The sequence below is a fragment of the Haemaphysalis longicornis genome, unplaced genomic scaffold (assembly GCF_048455015.1).
Source record: "Haemaphysalis longicornis isolate Haplotype H1 unplaced genomic scaffold, Haemaphysalis longicornis Haplotype H1 scaffold_20, whole genome shotgun sequence".
Lineage (NCBI taxonomy): Eukaryota > Metazoa > Arthropoda > Arachnida > Ixodida > Ixodidae > Haemaphysalis > Haemaphysalis longicornis.
In genome coordinates this window covers 5,165,961-5,180,739 of record NW_027526296.1, presented here as the reverse complement: position 1 = coordinate 5,180,739, position 14,779 = coordinate 5,165,961, and the positions used below count along the sequence as shown (strand labels likewise).

Below are 14,779 nucleotides of genomic sequence, written 5' to 3'. Positions count from 1 at the left end.
ATTATCCAGACAAACAAAAACGAAAAATTGAGCTTTTTTAAAAGAAAAATCTTAGCAGTGATAATCAGTGCGAGCTTGCTGCAGTCTGCAATTCAGAACTTGAAGGGCCACATTCTTGGTTCAACGAATGGGTTGTTTCAAAGCTTTTGGCAACATTTGACAAAGCTGCTGATGACACTCAGCAGTGGACTTACTGCCGCTGTAGACTGCCGCACACTTGCAAGAGCACTCCCAAAGTAAACCCAAGTTTGCTGATCCCTGTTCACTCCTGAGTAATTTTTCAGCAGAAAATTCAGTGTGCTGGATTTTCCGGAGGATGGGTTGTAAAGAGCCCGATGGGAAACATGGCAACTCATTTTTCCCAAGCACCAGTGGTGCACAGCCTTTACGATCGCCATCTAACTCAAACCAGGTGCCATGAGTGGCACATGTGTAGGGAGTGCACTGCGCTCTCGTAGAACCCAGTTATTTTCACAGAGGTAATTGTGGGACCCTGAAAGTGGCATGAAGGGGTCAGAGGGTTATACAGTAAATGATTGCAGTTCCCATGTATTCGTAACAACAGGGAACTAGGCTGTGGATAGGCCTTGAAGTCTGTGTGGAGGAACCTCCGACTTCAGCAGTGCCTTCTACTGCAGTACAGAAACTTTTGGGAAACATGCACTACAATGTGTAGCTGTGTGTAGGCGCTTTGCTAGGTACCTGGTGCTATAAACGAGACACTACCACACTGTTGTTTCTTCGTGCTAATTGCCACCTGCATTGTTAATCAGGCATTAAATAAATGCATTTAACTGACACGCATGCATGGGAATAATCTGAACAGCAGTGTTGCCATTTCTAAAAGCAGCAGTGCAAGGCGTCCGTGCCCTCCCCACCACCATTCACAATTTTCGACCCTGCTCAGTGAACGCAAGAATGAACTTTTATTACTGTCTCTTCCCATAATAACCAACCAACCAAAATGAAGCACCTTGGCCCTGTCCGGCCCTCTCTCTCTAAGAATCTGATTAAGTAAACAGTCTGGCAGCAGCAGCAGCAGCGCAGTGGGGTCGATGGGGACGGCCGATTGATTGTCGGCCGGGACTTCGAAAGACAGGCGGCGACTCGACAGCGTTCTCCTCCCCCGTCTGTTTCAGAGGCCTCCCCTTCCCCCGGAGGCATCCCCGAGGATGACGCGGTAGTAGAACTGGTTCATCTGCTCCAGGAAGATGAAGGTGAGGACCGTGTGGGGTCCCAGCCGGGCATAGTACGGGGTGAAGCCCTTCCACAGGCTGAAGAAGCCCTCGTTGCGGACCACCTTGCTCAGCACGTCCTGACAGGGGACAGGGGCGAGGGGGAGAAGGGAGATGTGCAAGAGATGTACACTCATGGACAGATGAACACGGAAACATGAACCGGTACACTCGAAATCGAAGAATGTGGTTTGTGCAGATCGCATAATGACGAGGTTGCAGTGTACTAGAAAGTAGAGGTGTGTTGTGCGGGGGAAAAACCAATGGAGAGCGCAGGTCCCTGTTGCGATGAAAAAATTTTATGGAGCGCAGGCGTTCCCCCAGAGAACTGTTGCAGCCAGCCCCCCCTCCCTAAAAGTTTCTAAATCAAACTCAGCAGTTATTTGACGGGTTTTATAAAATGTTATACCATAAAATGAGGAAATAAGACAGTTTAGGGCAATAAATAACGATTAAATTAGCGAGCAAGACTTCTAACACCAACTGGTAAGCAGCTCATCGCAAAAGGGACCCCCCCAATCGGCCAAAAACAGCACACTTCTCTGTTCTGGTACACTGTAACAAAGTCACAGCGTACATTTGCAAAGCCACATTTACAAACTTCGTTACTGCTACAGGGCCGCGCGATAATTTTACTTGAACGGAAAGAAATGGCGCTGTTTATGCATTCGAGTTCATACTTTCACTTTCGCATTCCATTTGTCCATGGCAGATGCTTCGCTATGGTATAAACAGGCAGTGTAGAAAGGATAAGGCACAACTGGCTGTGTGGGTTATGTGCACCTTGCGCCCGCATGCACCAAAGCTTGTCACCTTTATAATAATCCTGTGATTGCTGGCAGACTGAACCCTTGTCGCTCTTGACGAGACAGATCGTACACTACATCTTACACACAGTGCAGTTTCATGTGCTCAGCACGGGGCTTCAGTGCGTGCAAATTCGTCCCGTCCAGTCTAGACTAGCCACGAGATTTCAGAATGGCAAGCCTCATGGCCCAAAATGTAGCTTGTAACGCCAAAAATGATCCACAAAGTAGCAAGCTGGTTGGTTGTTAGCACTCTTGCGAGTGCCCGCTGCGGGTTGTGCAACCAGTACCGCAATGACCTGAGTGAGAGCTGAGCCCTTGGATCAATTTGTGGCTGCCTTGAAGAGATGTTAAGCCATGCACTGCAGCAATACTTTTGCACTGTTGAGCAATATTTCGACTGCAGATGACTCTGACACAATAGTAGTTCACTCACATCTGCTGGGCAGGAAATACAAGTCTCAGGATCTTGGAGGGAAAGTTACAGCTCTGGGGGCTTGCATGTGTGGTTTTTTTTTTTTTGTTGTTGTTGTTTTGTTTTTTGTTTTTTCCCCCACCCTAATGGTGTGCTGAATGTGTTAATGTCAAATACAGCTATCTGTAACTGCTGTCCATTGACTTGTTCAATAGCAATTGTCCTAGTTCAAGTGGATCGGATTGTCTAACTGGAGAATTTTATCAGCTGAAGACTAACAAGTCTCTCGTATACCACAGCAAACCCTCGCTACAAGAGACACTCAAAAACCCGGAAAATAAATGTGTCTTGTAACCAAAGTCCCTTGTATGCGATGTTGCTAACATGGCAAGCACAGGAAAACTAACCAAACAGTCTTCATTCAACTGTGTCTTATAACCAAGTGTCTCTTGTAACGAGGTTTTACTGTACTACCAGAGTGGGGGGGGGGGGGAAGCCACACCAGCCCTTCTCGTCACACTATGTGCAGCTGCTGCTTTTGCGCAAGAATCTCGGGAGTCACGGAAACATGAGCTGTCAAGTTTTGTGATCATTTCCATTGCTGTGATATGGTTTCATAGTGTCACAGTGAACATCCTTTACCAAAGCACATACCGGTACGTTAATTGCAGAGCTATCCCTCTCAACCATTTTTTGCACACATCGGTGCCTTGTGCAGTCATGTTGAGTGTGGCCTTTTCTTTAAGTGTTGCGAGTTGCTGCAGCTTTGTCTGTTGGGCCATGTCCAGAGTGTTGCCCTTACAGCAGCCTGTCACGCCTTACTGTTCAACACCGCGTGTGCCGTTAAACAGCACAAGTTTATTGCTGTGCAATTTGTTGTTGTGAATATTGTTTTTGTTCCATACTGCCAAGTTCAAACACCGTGATTTAGTTTACTACGATTAGAAGGAGGGTCTTTTTGTTTTGTTTTTTTTCCCTCCTTGGAAGCCGTGCTACTTACTTCACGGATCTTTATTACCTGAACATGCCCTTTGTTGAGATATTAGCGGTGTACTTCAGTGTTTCAGTGTTGTGTCATGTTGGTTATGTTTTAGATATTTTGGGGGAACACTTTTATAATTCCAACACCTCTCTCTCTCTCTTTCAAGAGGTATCATTGACATTTTCTCCGACCAAAGATAGTGTATTGTGCGGCTTTTTATTGTGTGCGCTGCCTTTCAAGATACAGTGATAAAAAACTACGAAATGTGTACGACAGGGTTGTGCATGGCTGTATGCATGCACTTCTGTTACCTTTTACACACAGCTGCGCAGAGTATACCTACTTCTGTTTCCTCAGGGGCATTGACTGCGAGACATGTTGTTTGCCAGGGTGCAGAGCTTTAATGATACAGCCGTGTCACATTATTTTGCTGCTTCAGTCACTAGGCATAAGCTGAGAGTTGTCAGTGTTTGTCTAGTAGCACTTTGTGTTTAACCGGAGGCATTCGAGGCTAGTCCCATTGTTAAAACCTTGTCCTGCATTGTACACCAGTACCAGGCAATTGTGTAGGGTGACAGTGGAGCGGGGGGGTGTGCACGTTTTTCTATGGATTGAGTGAGGAAAGTGCATGATACGATTAGTGTTGCCCCATCAAGTGTAAATTTCCGTAAGGAAACGGGTCGGTGCACAGTGCCTTGCTTGCGTGTGCATTTAAACAGAGAGAGACAAGCAGTCTGTGTGCTCTGTGTAACAGTGTTGCCAGCGCATTCACATTGTGAAGGGACACGCTGTTTGAACCAATAAATGTTTGTTGAAGCAGTGTGGTGCGCATCTGTTTTCACTCCTCGTGTTCTTTTCGTCAACTGCTCAAAGAAGACCCCTGTTCGGCCCAATAGCTCAGGGGTAGAGTCAGGGGTTCTGACTCAAACGACCTTGCTTCAAGATCCAGCAATGGTAACACTTTTTCCAAACAAAACTACAGTGCAGACCATTTATAACGTAACTGCTTATAGTGCGGGACCGGATATAACAAGACTTTTTGTGACCATCGTTTTGCCTCTCACAGAACTCGATGCATAAGCATACCACTTAGCATAGTGATCGACTGGCACAGCTGAGGGATTGTTTTAGAAAGAAAAAAAGATGGAATCAGCCATCTGACACAGTGCACGCTCCCTGCTCTCTAACCTTGTCACCCGAAAGAAAAGAGTAACCACCCTGCAGCTTGTGCGTTCCATTTGTACTTGCATGATAACCACAACTGGCATTGCTTGACACACCTTGGAAGATAGCAAGCCCCCCCGCCCCTTGTTTGTTTTCTATTAGAATGTGCTGATAAGCAACCGCCTTCAGTATCGCCAACACAAGGTGGGGTGAGAAAAAAAAGTATTTCGCTTGCGTTCTTATCACGTTGTCACGTGGAATTCATTCATAGACACTAAGAAACATAGCCATAATCCCTCAAAACACAAACACAAAGGAATTTAAAGCTGCCCTCCCAGCTTGTAAGACCATGCAACAGTGCTGATGTGGAAAAGAAAAAAAAATGAAATAAAGACAGCACCTCTGTTTTTAAGAGGCCTTCATTTGAGTGATGGTAAGCAAAGAATTATTTGAGAAGTATGTTGCAATGTGGTCGGATTCACACGTTTTGTTTATAGTGCAGTACCGCTTATAGTGTGGACTTTCGCGGCTGCCACAACATACGTTGTAAGCTATCAACACTAACTTTTTTTACTGTAAAGTGTTCTCTTAGCTAAATTCTAAGCATTTTTTTTTCGATAAATAAGGGTGGTTTGGTACCTCTTAGATGGGTTTAAGGGTGGAGCACAGCATATCGACACGTTTAATTGACATTGTGCATTGCACCGGAAGTGCTGAGCTTGCGCCTGTCTTGGAACAGAATATCGCGAGGAAGAGCCAAGGGTGAACAGTGGCGGCATTGGAGATTTTGTTCAATTTGCAACGTCAGCAGAGGCAACATCCAATGCTATTCAGCCGTAATGAGTAGGGACACCCAAAGAGGAAGACGGCAGCAGTACTCACAATGGCACCCTTGTACTCTGGCTTGCCGTCGATCATCCTCATGTTTTGAATTCTGCAACACAGAACGGGAAAAGCACAGGTTGGAGTTGGAATGACGACATCCTGTCCATTACACATGTGTATGCAAGTGCACTTGCATTTGGTGAGAGCAAGAAAAAGATATCCACAGATATGTAGTCAATGTTGAACAAAACGTAGTGCAGGCTACAAAATGAAAGAAAACAACTCATCACCATCATTGCACAGTTTGGGTCCTTCCTCGCGCATCTTTGCTTTTTACAGGCACAGCTGCTTAATCTGCTCAATACTAGACGCTACCACCACCAAGTCTAGCTAAGGTGCATTGTACACATAAAATGTACCCATTTTTCGGCAGTTGGTGCATGTTAGAGGAACGCATAAGTGCAGGAACATGTACTATCTTATGCACACGTGACATTTTCCTGATCAGTGCAACGTGCGCTGAAATCGTGTGCATATTACGCTTTCAACACACACTGAGAGGCCAGAAGCACACCTGCAGAAAACACAAAGTTGGCACATGCATTGCCTAGAAGGGGTACACCTTTTTTAATGCGACGGCATTCTTTGATCTGAGGATTTTGGCACCAACTTCCCAATTGAACAAATGACTCGAAACGCTTGACAAGAACCATACGTGAAGTGTCAAATGCTTCATCACGGGAGTTCCAACAACGCAGCTGCATCAGTCTTGCCAAAAATCGCCCGTATCTGGCCAAGTTATCATGAAATTAGCGAAATCAATTGCAGAAGGGTTTGCTGAAGGGCTTGTTGGTACACTGCAACTTGAATAAAAACAGTGCAGAAGATGGAACTAAGCAAGGAAAACACACAACACACGTGCGGACGAACAACTGAGCGCGTTTTAATACAGCAGGAAAATACTATATAAATAAAAAAGTGAGAAAACTTCACATAAAATGTTGTCCAAATGTTCTTCACGTTACAAGATTAGTCATGGAGGGTCGGTGAAACTGTAATGATACATTTAAGCTGTCACCCAGTGCCTGCAAAAATTGGGCATGCCATTTCTCGAGGGGAGTTAGGTACTTGGCTACACCCAACGGCACCTCAAATGTGTACTCATCACCGAAAGATACCGCCAAAAAAGTGTCCCACTCACGCCGAAAATTTCGCAAAGAGCGAGTCATGCGAGGCTAGCCCAGTAAGTTTAGTATCCAACAATATCTCGCAAAAAGACCAATGCAACCCTAACAGCCTGGTTGCAGGATGGCCCTGTCGCCACATATATGAATACCGTAAATGCACTTACACAACCACTTTGTTACGCGGTTTTGGCCGAATTCCTTTTTTCATGCCATCCTGCCAATTTCGCTAAGCTTCACAACATTGCAATTTTGACACCACCTAGTCCAGTACATTCTAGCTGCTGCACCGCACACCATTCATTGTCTTAGCCTCGAAAAACCTTCATTTTTAATTCATAGTGTAGGTCAGGCCCATGCCGCTCAGGCTAAATGACAGTTACGTTGGATTATCTCAGAAGTGCAACAATAAAGCCAAACATGAAGCCTGCACTGTAGTCAATCCTTCGAACAGCATGCCTGAGATATGTTCAAGTGCCCCCCTCCTCACTTTCCCTCCATCCTTGGTTTGAAGGTCAAATTGATCTCTTACCTCTGGAAGACAATTAGGTAGGTGGTAAAAAAAAACCAACAGACCAAAAGCTCTGTGAGAAGTTCAATGGCATTACAAGTTTTTCTTTTCAGAAACAAGCTCATTTGTCGCATGGATCAGCACTAAAACGAAACATCTCCTCATTGAAGCTAAATGAGCATACAGCTGCCACCAAAAAGTGAGGGCACCCTCGTATAGCAAGTACCTCGTCTTGGCGATGTCCACGGGCATGGAGGCAGCGGTGGTGATGAGGCCGCTGATCATGCTGGCCGCAAAGTGGCACATGATGTTGTCCCTGAAGTAGCCTGCATCGCGAGGGAGAGGACAGCGGATGACACCAGCACATCTCAGCACTGTCAACACGCAGGTGAGCTCATCACTTGGGAATTTAAGGGTTACGGCCATTAAGGCAAAATACAACTACCGTATTTATTCGATTATAAGGCGAGGGTCAAGAAAGATCGGCATCCGATCGAAACGTCAACCAATAAACAGTTTTGTTAGAAGCTATACCCATTTTTTACTCTATATATATATATATATATATATATATATACTGAGCTTCGAATACAAGGCGGGGTATGGCTTTGAAAGTACGGATTTTGGAAAAAACCTCGCCTCATATTCAAATAAATTCGGTATGTTCAATTTGAAAGAACTAGCCTTTGGCAACTTTGTCAGCTTCATTGCAGCTATGAAAGCCATTGTTGAACCGGAAAAATTCAGGGAAATATTGAAGAACTTCAAGAACTTTCAAACTTTCAATGATGTATTATGGTCAGGAATGACATGATACGGGGCCAGCATTAAAAACACAGTGGTGAGTGTGTTAACTCCACATTCCCAGTGAAGTGACACAATTAAACGAAACGAGGGGCAATCGCCCAGTCATGTGCCTTGGGTGCGGCTAAGGTTGGCAACCGCCAATCGCACAAACAGGATTATCCAATGTCATAGACAAACTGCCGGAAAGTGGCTGGGGTGTCACTACTGCTCCACCTGTTTTCTTTAAAAGGGGGGAGACACTGGTCTTGAGGACCAAAAATTTGCCAAGAAATGCATTTTTTGTTTTAATTTTATTTGCAGGCTACAGGTCCCCCAAGAATGTGCCTGCAAAATATTGTAGCTGTACCATAAGTATTTACAAAGCTGTTGCCCTTTGAAGTTGCCTAAATGACCCTTTTCACATATATCTCCAAACATCATGCCTCATTTTCTCAGGGCCAACTTTTTTCCTGCGAGGTCAACTGCCGGGTACAATATCTTGGAATGTACTGGTCCGACTTGTATCATTTTTGCTGCGTTCGAGAGCTTACAAACTGAACAGGGCAATAAAACCACAAAAATATGAAATATCTTTTTCCTAGCACAATTTTTTATGCAGTTCGTTTTACAGAAACATTGGTAATTGATGACCTGACATTTAACAAGTTTACAGCAATTGCAGAATCAGTGTTAAAATTACTGCCGTAGTACAATTGCGCCCCCTAGCCCTTTCAGAGCACAAAGAGATAAAAAAGTATTCGAGTATTTCGTACGCATAACATGTTGCACAACTCTCTGAACTTACACTACATAGACACATAGGTTAAAAAATAACAAAACTGTCCTCAAGACCAGTCAAGACAAAACTGTCCTCAAGTCCTCCCCCCTTAATGTCTGAGTTATTCCTTTGAAGTTTGCAGTAAAATTGGTGTTGTTGTTATCAAGACCAAGCAGTCCTTTGAACGGAGTAAACCTGTATCCTGACTTTGTGGCCCCTTTAAAAGTGCAAAAAGACGGAAACTTCTCGTGCAACTTTGTGCACTGTAAGGCAAATGCTTACCGCGGGTATACTCTGGTGGAAAGAGAGGAAAAGGCAACGTGAGGCAACAATTCGTAGGCTGTCTACACTGTGGCACTCCTGTTACCCGCAAGCCTGAACCGCTACTCTTCCCTGCACACTCGGGGCTGTGGCATTAGCTCCAAGTCACTGCGAAAGTTGTAGAGTGCTTCTGCCCAATCTACACTAATATTCTTGCACTATTACCCACTCCATATTGCAGCACATTTTGCGATTGTTTCAGCTCTTGTAGGAATGAAGAAGCCCTCCTAGACATACGTAACAGCCACTTTTAATAAACTCCTCTTCTGTAATAAAATGCGAACTTAAAAGATGGTGAGACTGACAGACGCTAATGATTCTAGGCCAGCCAAGAACCCCTTGGGCTTTAAATGATGGCACGAGCAAATGCTTCAGTACATCATCTTCTTCACTCAGGCTTCCATTGCGCCGTGCGCCACTGCCTGCCCCGTCGTTGTCTTGTAAGAATATTTTTTTGGAGCCCGAGGGTTGGCTAAGAGCACAGCGGGTTGATTCTTTGGCCCTGCATTTTGACAGTGAGAAGCATAGTGCTGAGTTGTCCACCGTGCCAGCAGAGCCATTTTCAGGAGGAATTTCAGTCAACTGCTTAGGTTGCATCGCTACCTGCTTAGGTTGGCCTGATCTCTTAGCAGTCTGGCCCAGGTTGCAATGATTCTTGTTATTCGCAAGCCCAGGATTGCACTTGGTGTTTACAACCATGCATATCTTAAGCCAACCTAGACCAATTAAAATTGAATACTAAATCTTGAAGAGTATGACAAAGGTCTGAGCGACTGAACTTGCAATTGCAATTTTTTTTTTTTAGCCTTACAATATCAAACAGATGTGTGCTTGTTTATGCACTACCGGATATCTTGTATGGTCTGTAGCATATGAACAGCGTCCCTGCAGCAGACAGCTAACCACAAAGGTCTCTTTTTCTACTGTCACCAACCAGCCTCGCTATGCTACACAGTGGAAGGGTGAAGAGCAAGAACTATTTCGAGAACGAGGTGCAGTTCTTGTCATGCACACAACTGAAACCCACAGAATTCGTGTATGCCTCCACAGCACAAATGTTGCATTCAGTGAGGCTATGGCAGCGCAACAAGAATAATCACAGAGCAACAAGTTTCGTTATCCCCATTGCTGTGGACGTGCCTTTAAAGTCACCTGCTATCAACAGTGCTCTATTTAGCAAGAAATAACAAGTTAATCACACCAAGGCCTGTATACAGAGTCTAGAAGCATGGTTCAGCTCCTCCTTAAGACAGACTCCAAGTTTGAAAATCTAATTGATTTGATTGATTGATTGTAGGATTTAACGCGCCGATGCAACGAAGGCGATGAGGTGCGCCGTAGTGGAGGGCTCTGGATTAATTTTGAGCACCTTAGGATTTTCAGCGTGCGCCGAAATCTCGAACACATGGGCGTTTTTGCTTTTCGCCTCCATCAGAAAAGCGGCCGCCGCGTCCGGGAATCGAACCCGCGACCTTAAGTTTGAAAATCTAGCTCAGTTGATAAGTTCCATGGCAATTACGTCTCAGTGCTAATGCAACACAAGAATCACCTGAGTGGAGTAGCAGCTGCTTGGCCTGAGAGTACGAGGCGAGTTGGGCAGCATTCACGACCATCGCTCGCCCGATCGTCGGCACACATCCCTGCAAACACGGGGACACCACACATTGTACCGACGCTCACTGGACAAAATCACTATGTACACTTGACAGAGATGGTAGTGACGTTCCAGTCCTAGGCACAGGTGTGGTGGGCTCTTGTTCTAAGACTTCACCCTAGCTCCTTTGTACTTCTGCAGTGCATCGTTGCTGCACAATGCAGCCCAATGAATCCCCGAAGGCCTTCTGAGTAGAAAAAATTCACAGAGCTTGCCTCCCACAACCTTCTCTAGCGTCTGTGGCACTCTTTGCCATATACGTTCATGTTTAGTCATTCTTTCCGTTCTGTCTTTCGTTCAGCTGAATATAGGGGCTGCCATAACCCAACTTCGATCATTGAAACCTGGAAAATTCTGTTCAGTTTTTTTTCTGGACACAAGTAAGCGCTCTTCCATTGCACTTTTCTGGCTTTACAAGAAGTTCACTACCCTCGTATTGTGGAAGGCTGAAAGACTCGCAGCCGCCTCCTAACAGGACGTCTTTTGAGTGCACCACTACTGTTGTTCTACGTCCGTACCCTCCACAATGTGAGTACTCCTTCTTCCTTGGTGATCCGCATGAGTGCATCGAAGACATTCTTGTAGTTCCTACGCTCGGCCGGTGGTAATCTGCGGGCAGAGAAGAGAACACGTGGACCCCGATTAGCGGCACTCACTCTTTCCTTTTTCAACACTTTTTACTACCTCCAAAGAGATTGTGAAGACAGCATATGCCTCAGTCAAAACAGTGCCACGGCTTATGTTAGGAAACAACTGGGAAAGAAGAAGAACAAAGGGAGCCTGGCACACTTTATCACACTTAATGAACGAGGCCGCCTGTCACGTGGCCTGCGTGGATAGACTGATGCCGTTCGAAACAACAGCAGATTTCTGAACATGCCCGTCACATTTCGAGGGATATTTTCGAGACAGGTACGTCTAGAACAATGCAGTGCACTAGTGCGAGGAGAGCATTGTTGTGACATAGCCGTGTCTCAGAATTCCGCTCGTCAGCACCTGTGCAATAAAATCGCCTATAAAATATGCCACAGGCATTAACACCAAACAAGAGGGTCCTAAAAAAGTGATGCTGAATTTCATCATAAATGCACAAAGGACCAAAGGGTGATCTTCCAGCTCTGTTTTTAGAGACACAAATGTTTACGTTCGGGGGCTTTCCTGCGTTTATGCATCTAGGGAAACCATCCTCCTCCTCCCTTCCCCCCCTCAATTTTTTTTTTCTGTACACGGATGAAGGTCATCATGCGGATATGCTTACCCCTGAGGCAAGGAGGGCTCTTTTGTTCAACTGCAAAAAAACCAAGCATGCGTCGTCGGGGACATCGACGTTAAACGAACTACAGCATAAAATGCATGCAAATTTGACTGTGCTGGCACAGTTTTATTTAGTTGTTCTTAACAATGTTTAAAGACCCTGTAGACGTTTATGCCGCTGATACAGCCTTATTTCATGTGCAAGCAACTTTCTGGCACAGCACCGGGGCCTTGCAGAAAAGACAACGTAACAGGTGGGGTTGCGTGTAAAAAAGCCAGGACTGCAAAGGTGCTCTATAGCAACGCCCATTCTTTGCACTTCCACTGGGGGTACAATCACGTGGAATGACCTGACAGAGCGTTCAGACCTGAGGAGTCATCATGCAGTAAGGGCTTTCACAGACCCTTGAAGTAACGACTCTATGGCTAACTTGAGTGGGTGAGCACATGCTTGTCGGAGAAGCACGCTACTCTGCAAGCTATGGATAAGGCAACAGTGGTCGCACTCACCTTCCATCGGCAGTCATCCGGATGAGGGAGATCTCGGCAGGCGTCCCAAAAAACGCCCCCACGGCCCCAGCCACCATCCCGATGGACGCCTTGGTCAGGAATCCTGGAGGCTTGCCTTCCGAACTGCCGTGGGGAGGAAGAGGGGACTTTGCTCAGCGCCCACCACAGCGGCCTCCCCTGTGCTAATTGCCACGAGAATGAACAAAAACTGACTCTTCTCCTCATCTAATGAGCTCCCAGGACAAATCTGTTAAACATGATAGGGCATATCACCTGCACTTTAAGGCATCATCACACAAACGTCACAGTCACGGCACCGTCACATCAAAAAACCGCAACGGAGGTGGAATGGAGTAGTGTTCGGACACAAAATGACGGGGAAACGTCAGGACCTCCCCCTCTTAACTCTTTCCTTACGGCGCCATAGGCCATTGGACACGGAGTTCCGATGATTTCAAACGTCCCGCGAAAGCTAGAAACAGTGCCTGGCGGACAACTAACGCCATCTGGCGTATTTATTGGCAACTCATTTCTCAATTTTATTATGTTTTGATATTTCCGTGCAGAGACCGCGCCAAGAGTGAAATTTGAACCTGCGATAGTGGTGAGTTGTGTGAAAACGGCGTCAGCCATATTTGGGCTGCATTTATGAACAAAACGAGCTTTCTATCTGATGGCTGTGGCATTACATATTGATGTGTAAGGTCTGGACAATGTATGGTGGGGATATTTTGCCAAATGCGCCGTGTCATATCGCGTTATCACCTTCATGATAGCCTGGCACTCGCGTCAGATTACCGCTACGGAGCGATGCGTGACGCTTGTCAAGAGCGCTGGATTTTTTTTTTTTTCTGGTTTTTACCACTACAGTGAAAAGGATTATGTGTCAGAACACAGAAAAGTGGACTTGGATGCATGACCGACTTACACTCGAGTGGCTTCAAGGAGTGGCACAGCCGTCAGTTCCGCTAGGTTGACGGGCCCACAAAAATACAAAACTTGGTGTACAGCATTGATATATATACTGAATCATAGCCAAGAAATGTAGGAACAATTTGTATATCTTAGAATTCCTAATAAAATTTTTAAGCTCATTACAATCGCCTATACACGTTGCGTGTATACTTTTTTGTGCATTTTTTTTCTGAATATTTGACTAATAAACTAAGTAATTGTACCTTTCACAAAACTGCTGTCATGTGTTTGTAAGAGCAATCTATGAGCTACAATTCCATGCATAGCAATGCTAAATGTGTCCTCTAGCTCAAGAGAAAGAAATAGTTTTGTGGAAGCACTCAAAAGCGGCCGTTTTTCCGCCGTACAACATCTGATCAGTTTCGCCTATAATTGAGCATGCTTAATCTGAAACTTAATCAAAATGTCTTCATACACATCACATACAGCCAGTGCATTGTTGCAATAAAAAGTAGTGAGCCTGCCTCGCTCTCTTGATTTGTGATTTGTGCAGGAGTTCATCAGTCCCCCAGAATTCAGCACTTAGATCTACACATTAGCAGCAAAATACAACTTTGGGAAAACTAGGCAATACACTCACAGCTATGAACAAGAACAGACACCGTCCAGGTGCCACAGGAAACTGCACACTCTTTTAAGAGGCAGCAAAACTTGTCAGTCTTGCTGCTTTTTTCCCACTGATTTCGAATATGCCATTATTTTTTCAGCTTGTCAATTAGTCCCCAAGATAATTAGATATAATTAGCCATTTTGGAGGGAATAATAGACAAAGCAGTGTTACTCATAGAACTGTAATCTTTATATTTTCCTACACTGTGAACCTATACTGTGTGTGCTGATTAAACTTTGATGGCACCAGTGGCAAGAACCATTTCAAGTGCCCATTTCACACAACGAAGTCTAATCAGCTGTAAAATTAGTTCCAAGCGATGCATCAAAAAACTGCTTCTCTTATTGCATTCACCAGGGTTCACAGTATCGAAAAATATAAAGATTGCAGTTCTACGAGTAACACTGCTTTGTCTATTGTTCCTCCGAAAATGGCTAATTATCTCTAATTATCTTGGGAACTAATTGACCAGCTGAAAAAATAATGGCATATTCGAAATCAGTGGGGAAAAAAGCAGCAAGACTGACAAGTTTCGCAAAGTTTACACGAAAATTGAAAGAAGTTGTTTTAAGACCTGTGTCCCCCCTTAACTTTCAAACTTCTCCCAGTTGTGGAAGAGGTAGGACAAGCTGGACAGCTGCACTCAGAGACACTCCCCCACTTGCACCATTTCAGCTGTAGTGGCCCACGCATCAGAGCCAACATATTGTATACCCAGGTGGATTATTGCCTCGGCAAAGCAGTGCAGAAAGGACAAAAAAAGTTCCGC

At 45.1% G+C, this 14,779-nt stretch overlaps 2 protein-coding genes across 4 annotated transcripts in view; one reads left to right on the top strand and one right to left on the bottom strand.

Annotated features, from left to right (window-relative positions):
* LOC144172327 (putative 3-hydroxybutyryl-CoA dehydrogenase) overlaps positions 1-4,258 on the top strand; it is a 37,135-nt gene extending 32,877 nt beyond the window's left edge. For both annotated transcript variants that reach the window (XM_077701089.1, XM_077701088.1), the window contains exon 6: positions 1,140-4,258. The gene's annotated coding sequence lies outside the window, so the exon portion shown is untranslated. The remainder of the gene's footprint in view (positions 1-1,139) is intronic.
* LOC144172326 (mitochondrial 2-oxoglutarate/malate carrier protein) overlaps positions 908-14,779 on the bottom strand; it is a 139,602-nt gene continuing 125,730 nt past the window's right edge. For both annotated transcript variants that reach the window (XM_077701087.1, XM_077701086.1), the window contains exons 5-10: positions 12,426-12,548; positions 11,180-11,270; positions 10,557-10,647; positions 7,349-7,448; positions 5,485-5,536; positions 908-1,315 (exon numbers count right to left, since the gene is read on the bottom strand). In XM_077701087.1, the coding sequence (XP_077557213.1) occupies positions 1,136-1,315; positions 5,485-5,536; positions 7,349-7,448; positions 10,557-10,647; positions 11,180-11,270; positions 12,426-12,548 (637 nt within the window). In that variant the 3' untranslated portion in view covers positions 908-1,135. The remainder of the gene's footprint in view (positions 1,316-5,484; positions 5,537-7,348; positions 7,449-10,556; positions 10,648-11,179; positions 11,271-12,425; positions 12,549-14,779) is intronic.